This window comes from Ranitomeya variabilis, chromosome 8 (genome assembly GCF_051348905.1).
Source record: "Ranitomeya variabilis isolate aRanVar5 chromosome 8, aRanVar5.hap1, whole genome shotgun sequence".
In the NCBI taxonomy this organism is placed as follows: Eukaryota; Metazoa; Chordata; class Amphibia; order Anura; family Dendrobatidae; genus Ranitomeya; species Ranitomeya variabilis.
In genome coordinates, this window is record NC_135239.1 from 54,858,401 (window position 1) to 54,882,760 (window position 24,360).

The 24,360-nt window shown below is 47.9% G+C and overlaps 1 protein-coding gene across 5 annotated transcripts in view; it reads right to left on the reverse strand.

Moving 5' to 3' along the window:
- The window catches only part of CCDC18 (coiled-coil domain containing 18), a 59,702-nt gene that overhangs the window by 10,166 nt on the left and 25,176 nt on the right, over positions 1-24,360 (reverse strand). For all 5 annotated transcript variants that reach the window (XM_077278699.1, XM_077278698.1, XM_077278696.1 and 2 more), the window contains 8 exons: positions 23,836-23,913; positions 23,578-23,694; positions 16,180-16,347; positions 15,122-15,264; positions 14,396-14,559; positions 8,024-8,204; positions 6,247-6,346; positions 5,723-5,839 (listed from right to left, as the gene is read on the reverse strand). In XM_077278699.1, coding sequence (XP_077134814.1) covers positions 5,723-5,839; positions 6,247-6,346; positions 8,024-8,204; positions 14,396-14,559; positions 15,122-15,264; positions 16,180-16,347; positions 23,578-23,694; positions 23,836-23,913 — 1,068 coding nt within the window. The remainder of the gene's footprint in view (positions 1-5,722; positions 5,840-6,246; positions 6,347-8,023; positions 8,205-14,395; positions 14,560-15,121; positions 15,265-16,179; positions 16,348-23,577; positions 23,695-23,835; positions 23,914-24,360) is intronic.

Here is a 24,360-nt window from a genome sequence, read left to right on the forward strand (position 1 = left end):
GAGGCGACACTATGCATAATCTGAAAAAGATTAACTGTGGCTCCTCCTATGCAGTATACACCCCTGGATGGCATCAGCCTTCTCCAGTTTTGTGCAAAAGCAGTAGGAGGAACGTAACATGAATAACATAATTATGCCTGTAAGAAGGCAACTATGTAACATGAATAACATAATTATGCCTGCAAGAAAGGCAACTATGTAGGAGCTCAAGCAAACAATATGAGAACTCAACAGTTACAACGGCCCAGAAAGGGCAAGAGGGTGGGAGCTGTGTCCCCCAATTAGAGGCTAAGAGAAAGAGATTTTACGGTGAGTACACAAAAATCTCCTTTACTCTGTCGCCTCATTGGGGGACACAGGACCATGGGACGTCCTAACAGATAAAAAATGAAGGACAGCATCCAATCCAGGTGAAAGTGTTCACAAACGTAATCCTTTATTTGCCAAAGTGCAACGTTTCGACCCGCATGGGTCTTTATCAAGCACCCATGCGGGTCGAAACGTTGCACTTTGGCAAATAAAGGATTACGTTTGTGAACACTTTCACCTGGATTGGATGCTGTCCTTCATTTTTTATCTGGTATGTACATTTTCCATGGGGGCCCAGTGGAATTAGGACGTGCATCCTTCTGTCAGTGTGCTGTTGGCCAGCTACTTTTGTGATAAACTGTGCATGGGACGTCCTAAAGCAGTCCCTGGGTGGGAAGCAATGGACGAATATTGTGCAGACAGGCCCCTATAATTAGGGCACCGCCGCCTGCAGGACACATCTACCCAGGCTCGCGTCCGCTGAGGACTGGGTATGAACCCTGTAGCGTTTAGTAAACGTGTGTAAGCTAGTCCAAGTGGCCGCCTTACACACTTGTTGTGCCGAAGTCTGGTGCCGAATGGCCCAGGAGGCCTCTACCGCCCGTGTAGAGTGTGCCGTAATACCGGCTGGAAGAGGAGAATTCTTAAGGTGGTAGGCCTCTTGTATGGTGGATTTGATCCACCTGGCAAGGGTAGCTTTGGAAGCTGGCAGACCCTTGTGGCTGCCTTCCGGAAGGAGGAAGAGAATCAGACCTCCGGAAGGACGCGGTCCTAGACACGTATATACGCAATGCCCTGACAAGGTCAAGCGTATGCAGAGCCTTCTCCACTCTATGAACCGGAACCGGACAAAGGGATGGTAATGAATTTCTTCATTGAGGTGGAAGTTGGACACAACCTTCGGAAGGAAGGATGGGACCGTACGAAGAACTACCTTGTCCTGGTGAAAAACCAGGAAGGGCCGTCTGCAGGAGAGTGCTGTCAGTTCAGACACCCTGCGTAGCGAAGTGATTCCCACCAGGAAAAACACCTTCTGGGAAAGAAGGCAGAGCGGGACCTCCTTAAGGGGTTCGAAGGGTGGTTCCTGCAATGCTGTCAGGACCAGGTTGAGGTCCCACGTTTCTAGTGGTCGTCTGTAGGGGGGAACCAATCGGGAAACCCCTTGAAGGAAAGTCCTTACTTGCGGCTTGGTAACAATGCGCCTTTGAAAAAGCACTGAGAGGGCTGACACCTGGCTCTTAAGCGAGCCCAATGACAGCCTGGCCTCCAGACCAGATTGGAGAAAACCAAGTACTTTGGGTAGGGAATAAGGGAGTGGGATCTGGCCACGAGATTCGCACCAGGTAAAGAAAGCTTTCCAGGTACGGTAATAAATCTTGGCAGAGGCTGGCTTCCGGGCCCTGAGCATGGTTCCAATGACGTCCGTCGAGAGCCCTGCCTGGGTTAGAACCCAGGTCTCAAGGGCCACGCCGTCAAATTGAGAGCCCCTGAGTTCTGGTGGTAGAACGGGCCTTGTGATAGAAGATCGTGGCGGTCGGGGAGACGCCAGGGGGCGTCTGCTGTGAGTTGTACGATGTCGGCGTACCATGTGCGTCTGGGCCAGTCCGGTGCAATTAGGATGGTTGGAACTCCCTCTTGTTTGATCTTCCTCACCACTCTGGATGTCAGGGGGAGAGGTGGAAAAATATACAGAAGCTGGAACTGGGTCCAGTCCTGAACCAGAGCGTCTGCTCCGAGCGACTGCGGATCGTGTGTTCTGGCCATGAAGTTGAAGTTGGAGACCTTGGCATTGAAGTGGGATGCCATTAGGTCCACGTCCGGGGTCCCCCAGCGGAGACAGGTCTGGTGAAAAATTTTTGGGATGGAGAAACCACTCTCCCGAGTCTATACCTTGTCGGCTGAGGAAGTCTGCTTCCCAGTTGTCCACACCCGGAATGTGGACCGCCGAAAGAACCGACCCAGTGTCCTCCGCCCAGCGGAGGATGTGTGACACTTCTCGCATCGCCTGGGTACTGCGGGTCCCCCCCCTTGGTGATTCACATATGCCACAGCCGTGGCATTGTCCGACTGTATTCTGATGTGAGAGGCTGCCAGTAAGTGATGGAAGGCCCTCAATGCCAGAAGGATGGCACGAATTTCCAGGATGTTGATGGTCCTGGTCGCTTCCACTGGGGACCACTTGCCCTGTGCCCTGTGGTGTAGTTGCACCGCACCCCAACCCGTCAGGCTCGCGTCGGTGGTCAGAACCTTCCATTGACCTGTGAGAAAGGATTTCCCCTTTGCTAGCGAGGTTGGCTTGAGCCACCAGTGCAGGGACCTCCTGGTTGACGACATTAGCTGGAACTCCCTGTCGAGAGAAAAGGGATTCCTGTCACAGGACTTGAGAATGGCTAGTTGGAGAGGTCTGAGGTGAAACTGGGCAAATGGGACAGCTTCTATTGCTGCTGCCATCTTGCCGAGGACTCTCATGGCAAACCGGAGAGATCGAGGGGGTTTGCGGAGGAGGGTGCGAACTGCTAGTCGGAGAGCCAGTGCCTTGTCCTTGGGAAGGAGCACTAGACCCCTGGAGGTGTTGAATAACATTCCCAGGAAGGTCAGGGACTGACTCGGGGTTGGTGATGACTTTTGTAGGTTGATTAACCAGCCCATGCGACTGAGAGTATCGGTTGTGATTGAGACGCTGAGCTCGCAGTCCTTGAAGGTGGGAGCCTTGATGAGTAGATTGTCCAGGTATGGAACGACTACTATGCCTCTGAAGTGCAGGACGTCCATGGTGGCTGCCATGACCTTGGTGAACACTCTGGGAGCCGTGGCGAGTCCGAAAGGGAGAGCCACGAATTGGTAGTGGTCCTGGCCTATTTCGAACCTGAGAAACCTCTGATGGGCAGGTGCAATGGGTATATGCAGGTATGCGTCTTGTATGTCTATGGAGGCGAGATATTCTCCCTTCTCCATGGACGCAATGATGGACCGAAAGGACTCCATGCGGAAATGACGGACCCGTACATATTTGTTGAGCTGTTTTAGATCTAGTATGGGCCGTACGCTGCCTCCTTTCTTGGGAACTACGAACAGATTGGAGTAGAACCCTCGGAAGCGGTCGGTCGTGGGTACGAGTACTATGACTCCTGCTTGAAAAAGCGAGACCGCTTGGTGGTATGCACGAGCCTTGGCTGGCGGTTTTGGGGGGACAGAGAGGAAGAATCGGTCCGGTGGGTTGGAGGTGAAGTCTATTTTGTATCCGGAAGACACTAGTTCCATGACCCACCTGTCTTCTGTAATAGGCAGCCAGACTTGATTAAAGAGCAAAAGTCGGCCACCTACTGGTGTGGTGTCTTCCGGAGTCTGTGAGTCATGAGGAGGAGAAAATCTGAGATTTTCCTCCTCTGGGCTTAGACTGGCCTGCCATTGACTGCCAGGTCTTGTCCGACCTTTGCGTCGATCGTGAGTTGTCCCTGCGTGGGGAACGGTTACTATTTTGTGCTGGACGCGAGACGGACCAGCCGGAGGAATTCCAAAAGGATCGGAATCGAGTTTGGTTACGCTTCTTCTAAGTGCGTTTAGGTTTCAGTTGGGGAAGAGAAGTACTCTTACCCCCGGTGGCGTTGGATATCAGTGTCCAACTGTTCACCGAAAAGTCTCCCACTGAGGTAGGGGAGGTGCGTGAGGGACTTCTTTGAGGCTGCGTCCGCTTTCCATTCCCGCAGCCAGAGGATACGCCGAATCGTGATGGCGTTTGATGCTATCCCCGCTACTCCCCTTGCTGAATCCAGAGCTGCATGGAGCATGTAGTCTGCTACAACTGCTATTTGAACCGCTTGGTCCGACAGCTCAGGAGCGGATGCTTGGAGGAGAGCTTGTAAACTCTTTGCCCAGGCCAGAATGGCCTTGGCAGCCCAAACTGAGGCGAATGCGGGAGCCAGGGATGCCCCTGCTGCCTTTAAAATTGAACGAGCCATGCGTTCTACCTGCCGGTCTGCTGCGTCCCTGAGGGTTGAGCTATCTGGCAGTGAAAGGAGGGTCTGTGCTGCTAGCCTAGAGACTGGGAGGTCCACTCCAGGTGGATCTGTCCATTCCTTGGTGTCCTTCTGTTGGAAGGGGTACCTCGCCTCCAGATATTTGCGATTAGCGAATTTTTTCTCAGGCTGTGAGAGCTGCTTTTTAAGGATCGCCTTAAACTCTGGGTGATGGATGGATGAAATTATGTCCTCAACTAGCGCTGTATTGCTAGAAGGGATTAGGATCAGGGACCCCTCTGTTTCTCTGTGAGTCAGAGTCGCAGATGCCTTCCGAATCCTGTGTATCACTGAGGCGTCCCCTGCTGAGTGGTCTTCTCTGGTCAGGGATTGCGGAGATCTGCATTGTCTGTCCCTGGAATGGGACGGTCTAGATGACCTGGAGCTACGGTGTCTATCCCTAGAGGGGGATGACCGTGTGCTATGGGATGACGCAGATGGACTTGATCTATGGGTCCGCTTGCGTCCTGACCTAGACGTGGATGTGCCAGGGTCATCTTTTAGGTGTGCCTCCTATGCGACACTAAGCAAAAACGGAGAAGGCTGATGCCATCCAGGGGTGTATACTGCATAGGAGGAGCCACAGTTAATCTTTTTCAGATTATGCATAGTGTCGCCTCCTAGTGGACAGCAGCATAACACCCATGGTTCTGTGTCCCCCAATGAGGCGACAGAGTAAAAGCCCCAAGTGGAGCACTGCACTTTTCTACTGATGCTAATACAATCGGAAACAATATTAAGAAATTATTAAAAGGGGTTGTCCAGGTTTATCACAAAATACTACAGTCACCCTATGTGGTTGAAGACTAGTGAATCATAACACGCAGCGCACGCGGTGAGGATTCTCCAGTGCTGGCGGAGAGAGCGAGCGGTCATGTGACCACAGGTATGCGATATGCACACTCCCGGCCACATTCCGACTAGACGTGCATAATCTCGCTCAATACATAGAGTGACTGCAGACTTTTGTGATAAACCTGGGCAACCCCTTCAAGGTCAGTCTTTACAAGAACCTGAAAGCCCAGTTAAGAGCTGGAGGAATCTGGTCAGATTGATATATATTTTGGAAGGAAAATATTTAGTAAAACTTGTATTTTATTAATTGAAATCCCTTGTGGTTTTATGTACTAATCCAGTGATTCGTCCTTTTCAGTGACTGACAGTCCTGTACTACCGTGCATGCAGAGATAGCTGTCAATCACGGAGTAGGACCGCCCACTGGACTTCTATGCATAGAAATACCTGGGGTTTTAATGAATAAAATACAACTTATACTGAATCTTTCCCAACAAACTGATGTAGTTCTGCTCACCTTCTCCTTCTCTATACCGTCCAGTCTACAGATCGGACTGTATGTACAATGTCACAGGTTCCCTTTAAAAATAGCGTTAGCGCACCTGTTTAATATGGTCTTGTGTTTCCAATTCAGATTTCTTCAAGGAACTCTCAAGCTGAGACATTTTCTGTTGCATCTCTACTTTGTGCTCCCGAATACTCATGTCTAACTGAGTAAGCTGTAAAAAAAAAGAAAAAGTGGGGTGAATGACAAGAAATGCTGTATAATATTTGCTACCTGTAGGACACTATGATTTTTAGCACTTGTTCTTCTGTTATACTTCATATCATGTGATATACATTATTGCCTTTTAAGGAGGTTATCCGGGTCTTTAAAATGGTTGGCCTAGCTGAGAATCAGTCAATTATATTATTTTGGTGTGGGTTCAATACAAAATGACGTTTGCCTGCTCTCTGATACCGGAAATCAAATCTCAGCTTTCAAGTCAAACCGTGAATTTCAGGAAATTAGACTGGAACTTGATCCTCAGCGAACTGATCTGCTCATCTCTAACCACGATGGTAGTTCCATATACGTTTACAGGAGATGATGACGACACATGTAAAGGTATTTTCTGATCCTAACTTGTGCTGCTCTTTGTTTTAGCTCCCAGTTCCGGTCTTTCAGGGCCTGGTCCATGTCAAGCAGCTCATGGTCTCTTTCTTCCATCTCTGATTTGCATGTTCTGTAGTTTACAATAAAACAGAAGAAAAATGGGCCATTAGCCATTACCAATGTGCACACTGCAACACACAAAACTGTCAGCAAGATTTGCAAATTGAAAAAGAAGAAAATGCCCTAAATGTCTTAAAAAAAAATGAAGTGGCGATACAGAATATATCAAGCAGATTTAGGATGAAAAGCTGAATACTGCAAATGTACGGGTGAAGAAATAAAGTTGAAAATGATTTATAAAATTATCAAAAATATTTGCACATGGTTATGAGAAACTGCATAAAAACTGCTGGATGAGCACGACCATAAATGTAAAGTAAGAAGCAGTGTGGGGTTATCTTACTTTCCTGTATTATTAAAGGCATGTAACCCAACTCTGGGATGGATCATGGTTATATATTTAGATTTTAGGTCTTTGAAGGGCAGTTGTGGATTCCGGCAGGCAGAAGATGATTTGCAGGGCTCCTGGCTGACAGCCATGGAATACTAACGTGGCCGCTGGACCAGGCGCCTGCAAATTGATTTCTTATATCGTATATACTCGAGTAGAAGCCAAGACCCCTATTTTGCCACAAAAAACTTAATGACTCGAGTATAAGCCTAGGGTGGAAAATGCAGCAGCTACTGGTAAATTTCAAAAATAAAAATAGATACCAATAAAAGTAAAATTAATTGAGACATCAGTATGTTAAGTGTTTTTGAATATCCATAATGAATCAGGAGCCCCATATAATGCTCCATACAGTTCATGATGGGCCCAAAAGATGCCCCATATTAAAATATGCCCCATACAATGCTGCACAAAGGTTAATAATGGCCCCATAAGATGCTCCATAGAAACATTTGCCCCATATAATGCTGTATAAATTTTTATTATGGCCCCATAAGATGCTCCGCAGATTATGCCCCATACAATGCTGTATAAAGGTTGATGGCCCAAAAGGTGCTCCATGGATTATGCCTCATATGCAGCGATTAAAATAAAAAAAAAAAAAAAAAAAAAAAAAAATCACACACTCGCCGCTCAGGCCCCCCGACACTTGCGATAGTCATCTTCCCCGTTCCACCACTGCGCGCTGTTCTGTCTTCCGCGTCCTCCGCAGTGACTGTTCAGGTAGAGGGCGGCGCGCACTAAACACGTCATCGCGCCCTCTGACCTGAACAGTCACAGGCAGAGGACGCTGAAGACGGAGCGGCGCCCGGCGGGGGAATGGGGTCAGGTGAATATCGCGCAATGCTCACCTTCCCCCGTCATACTCACCTGCTCCCGGCGCGGTCCTTGGCAGCTTTTCACTGTCAGACGGTCTCCGGGAGCCGGCAGCTTCTTCCTATGTTCAGTGGTCACGTGGTACCGCCCATTAAAGTAATGAATATGCGTCCATATTCATTACTTTAATGAGTGGTACCACGTGACTGTTGAACACAGAAAGAGCTGCCGGCGCCCGGAGACCATCAGACATGCAGGGACCGCGCCAGGAGCAGGTGAGTATGTGACAGCCGCCGCTCCCCTCCCCTGCCGATCCCCCCGCCAACAATGATTTGAGTATAAGCCGAGAGGGGCACTTTCAGCCTAAAAAAAATGGGCTGAAAATCTCAGCTTATACTCGAGTATATACGGTACATATGTATCATGTATGATAATAATATATAATTTAGTGTAAGCAGTTAGAGGTGTTTACAGACTCACCTTAATTCTTCTCTAAGTGCTTGTATGATCATGTCTTTTTCCTCCACCGATAGGTGAGTCTTTGTGAGCGTCTCTTGTAGCTCCTCCACATGTTTTATGTTGTTCTGTAATTCCAGTTCTATTTCTCCTTTTCTAATTAGCTCGTTCTCAGCGATGGTTACTCTTTCTTGTAGCAAAGCCACTGAAAGAAAATATTTGTAAACACAAATATTCAGTAATGATTATATTGACACATGTCAAATGAACTCTAGTCACATACAGACCTCAACACTGAAAATAATTATAAACAAAACACCGGATTACGTACCGGTAATGCTCTTTTATAGAGCCACGACAGCACCCACTGAGAGAGGGGATCCGCCCCTAGGAACAGGAAACCCTATGGAGAGATAAAAGGGGCGGTCCCCTCGCTCCCACAGTTTGGGTTACAGAGATTGCGAGGAACCGCCCACCAGTATTAGTAGGCAATTCTATTATCATTTTATCTTAGACTACTAATATTTACAAGAACCAATCACCCTTATCCGTGCTCATATGCAAACTAATATATAAGGGAGGGAAGTGAAGGGGTGCTGTCGTGGCTCTATAAAAGAGCATTACCGGTACGTAATCCGGTGTTTTCTCTTCGCCACGACAGCACCCACTGAGAGACTTTCAGAGACAGTCATTTGGGGGGGATTATCGTGTTAAGAACTGATCTACCGAAACACAGGTCAGTGGAGGCAGATAAATCTAGTCTATAGTGACTATAGAAGGTAGTAGGGGACGACCAGGTTGCGGCCTTACATATGAGTTCTATTGGAACCTCTGCTCGCTCTGCCCAGGATGATGCTATCGCCCGGGTGGAATGTGCCTTCACAGTCTCAGGTGGATCTTCCCCTTTAGATGAATAGGCCAGGTATATCGCCTCCCGAATCCATCGGGATAATGTGCCCTTAGTAACACCAGCTCCTTTCCTTTGACCCTGGAAGGAAACAAAGAGAGCCCTGCTCTTCCTCCAGGGACTAGTCCTGTCTAGATAGGTTATCACAGCCCTTCTCACGTCTAAAGTATGGTACTTTTCTTCCTCCTGATTAGTAGGGTTATTATAGAAGGTAGGAAGAAGAATTTCTTGAGACCTATGGAATTTAGTACACATTTTAGGTAAGTAGGAAGGGTCTGTTTTTAGGACAATCCTATCTGGCAATATTGACATAAATGGAGGATCTACCGATAGTGCCTGTATGTCACTTACCCTTCTTGCCGATACTAAGGCGACAAGAAGAGCCGTCTTGAGGGAGACATGTTTAATGTGAGCAGAATGTAGAGGCTCAAATGGGTGATCCGTCAAGGCTTCAAGGACCAGATTAACATCCCAAGGAGGTGAGTGGGGAATTTGGACCGGTTCTGCTCTCTGGCAGGCTGAAATGAATCTGGATATCCACCTATCTCCCGCAACGTTGTGACTATACAGAGCCCCTAGCGCAGAAACTTGCACTCTTAAGGTATTAACTGAAAGGCCTAAGTCCCGTCCTTTCTGGAGAAATTCGAGAATAAAGGAGACTGGAATTTCCTTTGACAGGGCTGAGGGATAGAGGCTTAAAAATTTCTTCCATACTTTTACATAGATCGATGTAGTGGATCTTTTCCTACTCAGCAGTAGGGTATCAATTACTCTATCAGAGAAGCCCCTTAGTTTCAATAGCTGCCTCTCAAATCCCAGGCTGTCAACCGCAGACCCTTCACATGAGGGTGGTTGAAGGGCCCCTGGAAAAGCAGATCCTGATTCTCTGGGAGAATCCATGGATCCGAGACGGACATGGCTCTGAGCAGAGAAAACCATGGTCTCTTTGGCCAGAACGGGGCAATTAAGATCACATTCGCTCTGTCCTCCCTTATCTTCCTGATTACTGTTGGAAGAAGAACCATCGGGGGAAAGGCATACGCTTTCTGAAATGTCCACGGGATCTGGAGGGCGTCGAGAACATCGGGGTTGTCTGTCCGGAACATTGAGGCGAATGTTTTCACTTGCCTGTTGTCTCTTGTAGCGAAGAGATCTATGTCGGGTATACCCCATTTTATAGTTATCATATTGAATATCCGACGATTTAACACCCACTCCCCCTGATGGAGGGTATGACGACTGAGAAAGTCTGCTTTTGCGTTGTCTATTCCTCGGACATGTAGTGCTGATAAGGACAGAAGATGATTTTCGGCTATAGTCAAGATGTTTTCGGCTATAGACATGAGAGTGCCTGATCTCGTTCCGCCTTGATGGTTGACGTAAGCCACTGATGTCATGTTGTCTGAGAGTACCCTGGTATGTGTTCCGCGCAACTGTGGGAGGAATTCACATAGGGCATGATAGATGGCTTTTAGTTCTTTTTTATTAGACGAATCGTCTAACTCCGAAGCCGACCACAACCCTTGGACAACCTGGTCCCCCAAGTGTGCCCCCCAACCATGAGGGCTGGCATCCGTAAATATTATTTTTGAGGGTTTAATATCCCAGGGAACCCCGCCAATTAGATGATCTGGCTGTAGCCACCAGGTTAGGGATTGGATTACGTCATTAGAAAGGGAAATTTTACCGTCTAACCGCCCTTGCAATTTTATCTCCTCATGTAAAATTGCATATTGTAAGCACCTCGAGTGGAATTGGGCCCATGGAACCGCCGGGATACATGACGTGAAGGAGCCAAGTAAGGACATACCTTCCCGAAGGGAAATTATAGGTTTATCTAGTATAGACTGAACTTTCTTCCCCACCGTTATTTGTTTAGATTCTGGGAGAAAACATCTTTGAGTTATAGAATCTAATATAATCCCCAAAAATACTTGCCGAGTCGTTGGGATCAGCCTAGATTTTTCCCAATTTATTATCCATCCTAAGTTCTGCAAGGATGAAATCATGTGACTTAATCTTTGTTGACATTGTGAGGGGGATTTTCCTACCACTAGAAGGTCGTCTAGGTATGGGATTATGAGGGTGTCTTTTAATCTTAGATATGACATGACCTCTGACATTAGTTTAGTGAATACCCTTGGAGCAATTGATAGTCCAAAGGGCATTGCTGCATACTGAAAGTGTCGTATATATCCTTTTATGACAACCGCAACGCGGAGATATTGTTGATGTTTTTTAAAGATTGGGAGATGGTAATACGCATCTTTCAAGTCCAGAACCGTCATAAAGCAATGGGGAAACAGGAGTTTTATGGTGGATCGGATAGACTCCATTTTAAAGGTTTGATTTTCTAAGAAGGTGTTTAATTTCTTAAGGTTTATAATGGTTCTGAATGATCCATCCGGTTTTGGTATTAGAAATAAAGGGGAGTAAAACCCTTTGCCCTCCTGAAGAAGTGGAACTTCCTCCAGAACCCCCTTGGACAGAAGACTCATTACTTCCTGCTCCAATGCCTCCTGTTGTGATTGAGATTTTAATGAAGTCAATAGAAATGAGTCCGGAGGGACTCGGGAAAATTTTAATTTTAAGCCGGAGGTGACAAGATCATTTGCCCAACTATTTGATGTTATCAGCCGCCATTTATCTGAGAAGGAGGATAATCTACCTCCCACAGGTAGATCCGCTCTAACGGGGTTTGTCCTCAGGTTTGAAAGGGCGCTTCCCAAAGAATGCACCCCTTTGTTTGGTGTCTCTAGTGGCCCAGCGGTCTTGGTTCTTAAAATCTCTCCTTTTATTAAACACGGGCTTCCGGAATGCTCTCCTATAGGATGGAAGGTAATTAACGTTAGGGAAGCCTTTCTTCCTCTCTCCCGCTTTAGTTAAGATTTCGTCTAGTTTAGTACCAAACAGGTACTCACCCTGACACGGGAGGCCACACAATTTAGATTTTGTTTGGGGATCACCCTTCCATCCTTTAAGCCACAGGGCTCTACGTGCTGCATTCGTGAGTCCCGCTGACTTAGCCGCCAAGCGTATGGAGTCAGCAGATGAGTCCGCCAGGAAGGCTGTAGCCCCTCTGATCAGGGGTATAGAGGACATTAACCTGTCTCTAGAGAGACCGCTTTTTAGTCCCTCCTCCAAGTCATTTAGCCAGACTAGCATGGACCTAGCGGTGCATGTAGCCGATATTGCCGGCCTAAAGGCTCCCGTACATGACTCCCAAGCTCTTTTTAAAAGAGAGTCGGTTTTGCGGTCTAATGGGTCTTGTAATGAACCCGAATCCTCCACGGGCAGTGAGGATTTTTTTGGATGTGGATGCCACTGCCGCATCCACCTTCGGGGCTTTTGACCATAATAAGAACTCATCATCATTAAATGGATAACGTCTTTTTGAGGTTGGAGGTAAACCCCTTTGCCCCTGGCTTTCCCACTCTTTCTTGATTAGATCTTTTACCGCTGATATTACAGGAAAGGAGGGCCTTTTCTTTTCTGACAGACCAGCGAACATGATATCCTGCTGCGTTTTAGGGACCTTAGAATCTTCAATACCCATGGTGTTGCAGACTGATTTTACCAGGTTATCAATGCTATCGGTGGGAAAGCATGTATCTTGGTCCTCATCTGAGGAAACGTATTCACGGGAAATGTCAGAGTCTGCATTTTCTCTGTCAGACGACTGGTCAGATATAGGGGAAACGTACCCTTTTTTCACTTTAGTACGCGGCTCTTTGTCAGAACTATGTAAGGCCCGTAATTCTTCCCTGATCATGACCCTAATATCCTCAGATCTAACCGAGGCTTCTTCCCGCAGGGTAGAGTCAATACACGGTTTACACAGCCTCTTGTTATGACTATCCGGAAGGGGCTGGAGACATAACGCACACTGTCTGTGTTTCGTTTTTTCAGTCCTTTTGGCCTAGGGTGTGAGGGAGAGGGAACAGTAATCAGCCTAAATAGGGTAGATATACACTCACCCAGTGAAGCTGTTTGTGAAGGTACCGGCTGATGAGGAGGAGACTGAGGCACGGGTTGAGGAATAACACGATCCGACTTGCTCTTTCTAGAAGATCCGCTCTGTTTAGAGCGGCTGGTGCTGGCATGGCTGCGTGGAGTGGATGCGGTGGCTTCTAACGAAGACATCACAGCGTCCTGCGCAGAATCCATAGTGGACGCCGGAGCGACATCGCCGGCGTCCTTTCATATGGGGGCCGCCATCTTCTTCCGGTTGTACCCGGAAGCGCTAGTCACTTCCGGGTCGCGGCCATACTGCATGGGCCTGCGCTGCCGCCGGTGTCAGCGCAGGCGTTGTACTCCTCCTCCATCACCCCGGAAGTTTACCTGTACTTCCGGGGGAATACACTGGGGCTCCAAGCTGTGTATGCGTCCGCCGATGCCGGCGCGACGCTGACCGCACCACAGCGTTGCTCCCGCAGACGAATCCGGCTGGTATCCCGAGAGCCAGCAACCACCCGTCCTGGCCTCACGGCGTCTGCCAGCAGAGGGGGGAAACTGAGCCAGGACCCCCGACGCTGCTTCCAGCTCTGGAGCCCCTGCCGTCCTCTAAGGTAAACTGCGCAGGCGGCATCCAGGCTAGGTATCCTCTTCTCTCCATGGATTCCCGTAGGAACAGGAAACCAAACTGTGGGAGCGAGGGGACCGCCCCTTTTTATCTCTCCATAGGGTTTCCTGTTCCTAGGGGCGGATCCCCTCTCTCAGTGGGTGCTGTCGTGGCGAAGAGAAAAAATATTTTAGGGTCTGTAAAGTGTATCCTATCGTATGATCTGGAGCAGTTTCATAATATACTTGTATGGCTGCAGTGTTAAAAGGGGTTTTCTCATGAACAAGGCACATTTTAATCAATAGATCTTGGAATAACAATAAGTTCCACACTTGGATGTGCAAATTTTTTTTCATGTGCGGAGATAATCTTATAAATGTGCCCCTGCTATGTACTGTGTAATGACTGTGTCTGACTGTGCAGGAACATAGTGGGCATATACCACATCTAATAGGTAGGGAAGGGCGCAAAAGACAGTATACAGACAGGACAGCAGGGGATCACAGCTGCTGCTTTCTGTGAGGTAAAACACTTCCCGCCCCACAGAATGCAACAGCCAAATTGTTATTAATGGATGTGCATCTACTTCTAGCCATTTATACATAGTACACGATGTAGGACTGTCCCGATCAGAGTTACCTTGACGAGGTGGGATGGCTTTTGTGCTATTTTTTGATCAAAAAACAGTATTACTAAAAACTCTGTGTTATTTAAATGCACTTTTGCTTTTTTACTTAGTTACATCAGGGTTTTTGCTTACTTTTTTCTCTTGTAGGTTTTAATGTTTTGTGGCCAATGTGAACATGCGTTTAACCTCTCAAGTTAAGCTCAATTTTTGTGTTTTTTTTTTTTTTTCATAGTACATACATAGTAGTATGCCAGTTCTGTATAATCTCTCTGGTAATAACCAAGGAAATTCACATCTTACCAAGTTGGGTTTTATCACTCAGATCAATTTCTATTCTCTGTAACATCAACTCCAGTTGACTCAATTTGTCGCTCTTCGATTCCACATCAGTAGTGGCCATTATCAGCCGTCTCTCTGCTTGGCTCAGCTTTTCTTTGCAAAGGTCCAATTCATTCGACACCTGACTAGAATCAAATTGGCAGGTCATTTTTACTGCCCAATGAACAGGTACCACCCAACCAAAATATACAAAACACACACAATGGTGGAATTGCTTTTTTTGTTTTTCAACATTTCACCCAACTTGGAATTTTATCCCCATTTTTAGAACCTGTCAAGTGATAAGTGTCATTCAAAACTACAACTCGTCCAACAAAAAAAAACAAGACAGACAAATAAAAGTTTTGCATCAAGGAACAAAGAGGGAAAATTGAAAGCAGAAAAACGAAAAATCGGCAAGTTTTGAAAAACTTAAATTCTTGAATTAAACCCCCCCCCCCAAAAAAAACAAAACACAACAATTCTAACGCCTTTTTTTTTTTTTTTATTTGCAGTTTTACGACGTGTAAGAACCATAAGGAAAATACTTTGGACTGATTGACCTTAATGTTTTCTCCTTTCTACGGCATGGTTCCCTACATTGTACAGAATTTATATTCACATTTTCATGTGTTCACAGTATAGGTACAGCATGTATTGTAACTTTCCGCACCTACGGAGGTAATAGTGCATATACTTTGTACTTACCTAACCGTCTCACTGAACTCATGCACTTGATGAGTTTTGCGAGACAACTCCTTATTAGCAACCTGAAGCTTCTCCTCTGCGGCTTTCAGATCTACTAGAGAAGATGATCTTTGTTTCTCAAGTTCAAATTCTAATTTAGAGACCTGCAGTAAAAATGTCAGATTTAATAAGGACACTATACTAGGTTTATTCTGTTATATCCCAGACATGTATTGCCAGAACAATGTTAATAGGTTAAGCACTAATTTTACCTTAAAGAAACTATGAAAAAAAATTCTTATAGGAATTATCGGTTGGCAGTTCATGAAGGTCTATTTGATCCAAGTATATCCAAAAGAATGATCCTAGGGACAGCAGGAGAGAGGCTATGGGGACCTCCGCAAGATAAATAGACATGCTACAGTCTAGAAAGACGCGTTGCCTGTCTGTCTCCGCAGGGAAGCTGGAGGCATCCATGCATGCATAGTGGAGATGGGATTTCTTGCAATCTCATCCACTATACTGTAACATCTGGCCACTGCGGGTTGGATGCTGCGGGTTGGATGCTGCGGATGAACGCAGCGTCTAACCCGCAGCGTTTACTGACCGTGGGAACATACCCTATACTCACCCTCACCTCCTGGGGACCGGCGCTGTCTCCCACTACTGCTACAGACATTGGATACAGGCTGCAGCAGTGACAACAGCGCTGCAGCCAATCAATGAGCTTAATAACTTGACAATGTAGATGGCAATAGCCACTGAGCTCAGTGATTCACCGTAGCACTGATGAAAACTGGAAGGATGAGCAAAAGCTCAGTTTGGCTTTTTCTTTTTTTGCCTCCCTTAAGAGTGACAATACTTAAAATGGGGACAACCCTTAAGTGCATGTGTACTAGTGTTCGGTACCTTTAGGTATAAAACTGACTACTGGTGACAATTTCGTGTTGCTGAACGAGTTCAACAATATAACTTTAACGCATCGATATAAAATAATTCCTTTTCTTCAATGCCATGAAAGCAGATGGTGCATGACAAAATGAGTAAGTGGCCAAAACGAGTTGAACCATATCTAGCACCTGTTTCTCCAGCTCGGCCTGCACGTCTTCTAGGTCCCCAATCCGGGTAGTTGCCTGCTGTAACATCTGCTGCTGCTGTTGCAGGGTTTGCTGTAGACGCACATTCTCTTCAGTGGTTTCCTGAAGGTTTTGACTTCTCAATTTAATTTCCTTTTGTAAGCACTGAACCTTTATAGAAAAATGAATATACAATGATTAACTGTGAAAAGGAGATTTTTGTATACTCACCGTAAAATCTTTTTCTCCGAGCCACTCATTGGGGGACACAGGACCATGGGTGTTATGCTGCTGCCACTAGGAGGACACTAAGTAGACAAAGATTAACTCCTCCTCTGCAGTATACACCCCTTCACTGGATACAATTTCAACCAGTTCGGTAGTAAAGCAGTAGGAGCATGAACAAAGACAAACTATGTCAAAACCAAGAAGTAACAACAAGCCAAAAAAACAGGCTAAAAGGGTGGGTGCTGTGTCCCCCAATGAGTGGCTCGGAGAAAAAGATTTTACGGTGAGTATACAAAAATCTCCTTTACTCCTACGCCTCATTGGGGGACACAGGACCATGGGACGTACAAAAGCAGTCCCTGGGTGGGGAGCAATATGCTAATACCCCATGTACCACTGGCCTACGGCTTAAGGAACTGCCGCTTGCAGAATGCGCCTGCCAAGGGCGGCGTCTGCAGAAGAGATAGAATGAATGTGGTAATGCTTGGTAAAAGTGTGCAAACTGGACCACGTCGCAGCCTTGCAGACCTGCTGTGCTGACGCCTGGTGCCGAATGGCCCACGAGGCGCCCACCGACCGAGTAGAATGGGCCTTGATCCCCTCTGGGATAGGAACACCTTTGACACGATAGGATTCTTGAATGGCTGACCGAATCCATTTAGCCAGAGTGGCCTTTGAAGCGGGAGAACCCTTCCTGGGCCCCTCTGGAAGTACGAACAGGACGTCCGACGCGCGGAAGGGAGCCGTCCTCGAGACGTACCGACGAAGAGCCCTCACCACATCAAGAGTGTGTAGAGCCCTTTCGATGCGATGGGCTGGTGCCGGGCAGAACGAAGGCAGAACAATCTCCTCATTGAGGTGGAAAGAAGAGACAACCTTGGGCAAAAAGGTGGGAGAGGTCCTCAATACCGCCTTGTCCGGATGAAAAATTAGAAAGGGAGGGCGGCAGGAGAGTGCAGCCAACTCCGAAACCCTTCTGATGGACGTAATGGCTACTAGGAAGACTACCTTCCAAGAAAGGAAGGTCAAGGAAACGTCCTGTAGCGGTTCGAAAGGAGTCTCCTGAAGAGCTCCGAGAACCAAATTAAGATCCCACGGATCCAAGGGCGATTTGTAGGGAGGCGCCACACGGGAGACTCCCTGGAAGAAAGTTTTCACCGGCAACCTATTGGCAATCTTCCGCTGGAAAAGGACTGACAATGCCGAAACCTGACCCTTTAGGGAACTAAGGGCAAGTCCCGACTCTAGTCCAGACTGAAGAAACTCCAGTATGGAAGGGATAGAAAAAACCAGAGGAGATTGTCCCTGTGCATCGCACCATGAGAAAATTTTTTGCCAGGTACGGTGGTAACTGCGCATGGAAACAGGTTTCCTGGCTCTGATCATGGTGGAGGACACCTTGGGAGTGAAACCCGCTTGGCCTAGAATCCAGGACTCAACGGCCAAGCCGTCAAAGACAGGGCCCCTGAGTTCTGGTGGAAAATCGGGCCCTGTGAAAGAAGATCCACGCGATCTGGAAGACGCCAGGGGACATCGGCTACCAGCTGAACCAGTTCGGCGTACCATGCCCGACGCAGCCAGTCTGGCGCGACGAGAATCACTGGCACCCCCTCTGCCCTGATCTTTTTGATGACCCTCGGTAGCAGGGGAAGAGGAGGAAAAATGTACGGGAGGCGGAATTGGCGCCAAGGCAAGACCAGGGCGTCTTCTCCGAGGGCCCGTGGGTCGAGGGACCGAGCAAAGAACTGAGGAACCTTGTTGTTCATCCTGAAAGCCATGAGATCCACATCCTGGGTCCCCCAGCGATGGCAAATATGCTGGAAGACCTCCGGGTGAAGGGACCACTCTCCGGAGGCGAGGCCCTGGCGGCTGAGAAAATCCGCCGCCCAATTCTCCACACCTGGAATGTGGATCGCCGAGATGGGCGAATGGTTTGACTCCGCCCAATGAAGGATGTGAGACACCTCGAGCATGGCCGTCCTGCTGCGGGTTCCGCCCTGACGGTTGATGTACGCCACGGCCGTGGCGTTGTCGGACTGGATTCTGACTGGGTGACCTGCCAGAAGGCGGTGAAACTGGAACAATGCTAGCCTGATAGCTCGAATCTCGAGGATATTGATGGCAAGGCGAGACTCTTGAGTGGACCACCGCCCCTGGGCTGTGTGATGGTTGAAGACCGCTCCCCAGCCTATGAGACTGGCATCGGTGGTCACCACCAGCCACCGTACTGGGAGAAAGGACCTTCCCTGGGTTAGGGAGGACTCCAGCGTCCACCACCTGAGGGTCTTCCTGACCCGTGGGGACAGGATGAATCGGCGGTCGAGGGAGGACGGGTTGCCGTCCCAAGCCGACAGTAGCGCATGCTGCAGGGGACGAAGGTGAAACTGCGCAAATGGGACCGCTTCCATGGCAGCTACCATCTGCCCGAGAACTCGCATGCTGGCACGAATGGAGTGGGAGACTGGACGGGAAAGACTCTGAGCTCCCTGCTGCAAGGCCAAAGCCTTGTCTTGAGGGAGTATGACCAGACCGCGGGAAGTGTCCAGTATCATCCCCAGGAAAGAGATCTGTTGAGCCGGAATTGGAGAAGATTTTTCGAAGTTTATCTTCCATCCCAGGCGAGTAAGAGTATCCACCGTGAGAACGACGGACTCTTCGCACGCTGGGTAGGAAGGACCCTTTATCAGTAGGTCGTCCAGGTACGGAATTACCACCACTCCCCTGGAATGAAGAATGGCCATGGCAGCCGCCATGACCTTCGTGAAGACTCTGGGAGCGGTGGCGAGACCGAAGGGCAAGGCCACAAATTGGAAGTGTTCCCCGCGAAAAGCGAAGCGGAGGAACTGCTGATGCGGAGGGAAGATTGGTATGTGCAGGTAGGCATCCTTGATGTCTATGGATGCCAGGAATTCTCCTTTTTCCATAGACGCGACCACAGAACGGAGGGACTCCATCCTGAAGTGTCGGATTTTTACGAATCTGTTTAGTAGCTTCAGGTCTAGTATCGGACGTAGTGATCCGTCCTTCTTTGGGACCACGAATAGATTCGAATAGAAACCCTTGAATCTTTGTTCTAGGGGGACCGGAATGATGACTCGTTCCCTTTGTAGTGCCCGTATTGCCTGGAGAAACGCAGTGGTCTTTGACCTTTGAGGGCAAGACTGGAAGAAGCGCGTAGGAGGGGGGGGGGGGGGGGGGAGGAAAATTCCATTTTGTATCCGGTGGACACCAGTTCTCTGACCCACTCGTCGGAAACGACTGAGAGCCAGGCTTGGCGGAACAAGAGCAGGCGTCCGCCTACTTTGTTGGTGCCCACCGGATGTTGCAAGGAGTCATTGGGCGGAGGATCCATGGGATGTGGATCCCTTAGACCCGGGTGGTTTAGGCCTGGGTCTCCAGTTACGATTAGGTCTGTAAGAGACCTGGGTGCCTCGGCCACCGCGCGAACCTCGTCCTGATGCGGAGGTAGAGGATGTAGAAGACCAGTTGGCATTGGGCCGAAAAGGCCGAAATGGAGGTTGCTGCTGGTACCGAAAGGGCCGGGTAGGTTTTTGCTGGGGGAGAAATTTATTTTTCCCTCCGGTAGCATCCGAGAACATTTGGTCCAATTTTTCTCCAAATAACCGACCAGCCTGGTAAGGCAGGGCTGTTAGAGAACGCTTGGAAGCCGAATCTGCTCGCCAATCCCTGAGCCACAGGGCTCTCCTGATGGAGATTGCATTGGCGGCTGCCTGTGCAGCGCAATTGGCTGCGTCCATAGAGGCGTTGACTATGAAGTCTCCGGCCTGTGCTATCTGGTTAACCAGGATGCTGGCTTCTGGAGGTAAGTCACTGGCTTGGATGGTAGAGGAAAGAGTCTCGGTCCAGGAGACCATAGCCTTCGCCACCCAAGAGGCGGCGAAGGATGGAAAGAGAGACGCTCCTGTGGCCTCGAAGGCGGAACGAGCCAGATAATCAATCTGGCGATCGGAGGGGTTCTTAACGGAGGAACCGTCCGAAAGAGACAGGATGGTCTTGGACGCGAGGTGTGACACAGCAGGGTCCACTGAGGGAGACTGCAGCCAGTCCTTGATTAATTCCCGAGAAAAAGGGTATTTTGCCTCAATGGACTTTTGTCCCATGAAACGTTTATCTGGGCGATCCCTATGTTTTTGTACAATCTCCTTAAAGTGAGGGTGAGTGACAAAAACCTTTTGAACACGTTTAGTCCTTTTGAAAGACACCACGTGTTCGGGTTCCGATACGGAGTCCTCAGTCACCTTCAGGGTCTGGTTGACCGCCTCGATGAGAGAGTCGAGAGACTTGGGAGGAGGGGGAGTCCTGAACGTAGGAAATGACGGACTCATATTCAGAGTTATCAGAGGTTGGGGAAGGGGACCGGGAAGCAGAGCTTGCAGGCACTGAAGGGCCCGCTAGCTCATGGTCAGGGGATGAAACGTGAACACGTTTTCTAGAGCCCCGGGTGGAAAGTGACCGGGTACGCCCCCTGCTGGTAGACGGATCCATACCGTCGTCTGAATCCTCCGCGGTCCGACCTGGAGAGGGGCCCCGGAGGGAGTCAATTGCCCTGGCTAGGGAAGCCACAGATCGTGACAGAGAGGCTGCCCACTCAGGGGGACTAGGCTCTACAGGGTCGACGGCTGCGGCATCGGCGACAGTAGCGGCGGCGGCAAGAGGCGGCTGCACAGAGGGCGAGGCACAATCCGCACACAGTGGGCTACTGTAGGCACGGGGCAGGGCCGTATTGCAAGTGGCACATACAGTGAAAAACACTGTGTGCTTCTTGTTACCCTTTTTAGTCTCCTTGGATTGTGACATAGTGCCTTTGGAGACAGAGCGGGCAGTATATGCCGGGAAGGGGTTAAGCCTTCTTGAAGCAGCTTACCCACGGTCCAGACTGTGTCCCCAGGGAGAGATATGGCGGTCCTGGAGCGCTGTAGAAGCGTGGGCTCCGTGCAGAGAGATGTGGAAATATGGCCCCCGAGATTTGGAGGGCGCTTCTCGTCCCAGGCGAGAAGCGCCGGTGTAGGGGGCGGAGCTACGGCCGTGGGAGGGATTTTTCCCACTGCGGCCTACTCCGGCTGAAGAAGCCGGGGACTAAATTTTTGGGGCCTGCCGGCGATGTGCGGCCGCGACGGAGCTTTCTGAACCTCCGCCCAGCACCGCCGACCCCCGGTCGGCGGCGCCTCTCCCCAGGGACCCGGACCGCATAACTGCCGCACACGGGGGAGCAGGGGGGAATGTACTTACAGCCGCGGTGCTCCCCGGTTCTCACATCTGCAGTCTGTGAGGGTGTGAACTCAATCCATGCACCCTGGATGGGGATGGAGAGGCCCCTGAAGCATCCTCGTCTGATCAGAGGGGTTTGTGCGGCACATCTTCCCCTCCGGCTGCATTTTCTCCAGAGCACAATGCTCTATTGCAGGTGGGGGGGGGGGTTTAAATCGGGACCGTATAGGAACCGTTGCCCCGGCGCAAGCTTTTCGTGCGCCATACGTCGCAGGAGAGGGACGGGGAGGTATACTCGCCGTGCTCGCCTGTTGCTGGTTCGGGGGAGAGCGGGTCCCATAAAAAAGGATCCGTCGCCCCCTTCACTCCGTTGAATAAAAAATAAAAATTTACAGAAAAATAAAAATTAAAATAAGAAAGTTGGGGTCTGAAAACAGACCCAAGTGCCTCCTACAGACACTAAGCAAGAACTGGTTGAAATTGTATCCAGTGAAGGGGTGTATACTGCAGAGGAGGAGTTAATCTTTCTGTTTGCTTAGTGTCCTCCTAGTGGCAGCAGCATAACACCCATGGTCCTGTGTCCCCCAATGAGGCGTAGGAGAAAACGCCACACTGTTCATCTTAGGCATGCCCGAAATACTCAAATATACAAAGATCAGCACAAAACACATTTGCTTTCTAATTTACATAATGCTGTTGCTTATTTTTTTCTGGATTTAGGACATATTTTCCTTATTGCAAAACCATGGGAGATATTTGGCAGCCGCTTATCTCACTAATGCTTATTTCGCTATGCAGAATGGGAATATTAATAGGGAGTCTAAGAAGATAGTAATGGCTGAGAAATCACTGGGTTGTAAGTCATCACTGGGCCTTATAATAGACTGGCACTTCATCTCACCATCACCACTGGTACGATTACAATGACCGACCTGACACTGATGACCTAGTCCTGGGATAGGCCATCAATATCGGATTGGTGCGGAGTACAACTCTTGACACGCCTGCTGATCAGCTATTGTAAGACACCCCCCAATGCTTGTGCAAGCATTGAAGACCCTTTCACATTTGCCTGGCAATACGATACTTCAAGTCAGTAAGATTATGGTAACACCAAACTTATAAGCATTATTTATTTATTTATTTTTTTAACCATTTTCATAGTTGTAAAAAAAAAATAAATGATTAAGAATTAACTTAAAAAGAAAAAAAAATGTTTGTGTCCTCATTTTCTGAGACCCAGAACATTTTTTATTTTTCAGTCGATGGATTTGTGTGCCAAAATGATATTTTTTATTGATATAATATTTGGGTAGATGTAACATTTTGATTGCATTGTTTTGATAGGGGAGGAATTGTGAAAATTTTGACAGAGTTTAGTTTGAGCATTTAATGTAAAGTTTAAATAATTCTATATTTTAATAGATCAGACTTTTGTGGACACGATGCAATTTTTTTGTTGTTGTGAAAATGGGCGCTTTAAACTGGAGCCCATATTGGTGGAGTTGGGAGTTATGGAAATTGAGGAGTCGGAGTTTTGGCTTACCGACTCCACAGCCCTGCTTTAAACTTTTATATTTGTTGTTTTTTTTTGTGTGTTTTTTTTTTATACAACTTTTTTTTTTTTTTTACATGTTTTAGTCTCCCTAGGGGAGTTCAGCCTTTATTCATCCGATTGCTTATACCATATACTACAGTATTGAAAATATAGTTAAATGGGACATGTCACCTGAATCACACTGCCCAAACTGTGGGCAGCATGAATCAGAACCTGGCTGCACGATTGCAAGTATGCACTGGAGGGTTTCAGAGAAACTATACTTTAAAGTGCTTATCCCAAAGCTGCTAGTCATGACTGCAACCCAGTCATTTCAATGCTGCTGTCAATGTTTAAATGGCAGCAATTGTTGATCTCCAAGCTGTCAATCATTTTATGATCCTCACCTCTTCTGACCTTTTCTTTGTCTGATTTTCAAAACTTTCTCTGTTATCTTCCAGTTTCTGTAAATATATTCCCAGTTCTTCTTTACAAACTGATAAAGCGGATTCCAGCTGTTTAACCTGGAAATTAAATTGAAAAAAAAACAAAAACAAACAAAGACAAAACACAACATGGAGTAAGCTTGCTGTAACGTTAGTGTTCCACAAGGAGCAGCAAGTCACGCAGTGCACATGTATACATCTATGTTCTATGGCACACACCTTCAGAGCTTCAATCTCCAATTGGTTCTCAAGTACTTTTATTCTGCCAGCTGCACCTTTTCTGTGACGCTCAAGTTCCTATACATAAAACATGATTAAAAGAGACAAAAAAAAATGCAAATGAAAATACTTTAAACTGACCCAATGCCAGGAACAGTTACTGCCACAAGAACCAGAACTGGATCTATTCAATATACACTAAAATTCCTCTAATTCAGCATTATTAGAAATAATTTAAATGGGACATTCCCTGGATTATTAGAGCAAGATGGAAGAGTAAATAAAACATAACCAACAAGGTTAAAAGAACCGTTCTCCAGACCAGGACGCACAAACGGCGGCCACACCGTTAGACTGAACAACTCCCAAGGACCGCAACAACACTTACAGTATTACGGTCTGATACATTTATGGCAAATGGCGAGTATAGGTCATAAATGTATAATCGGTGTCGGTTCCACTCCTCGAACATACAACGTTAAAACTTTTTGTATACGTAACTTTTCAGCTTTCATATGGTCAGTG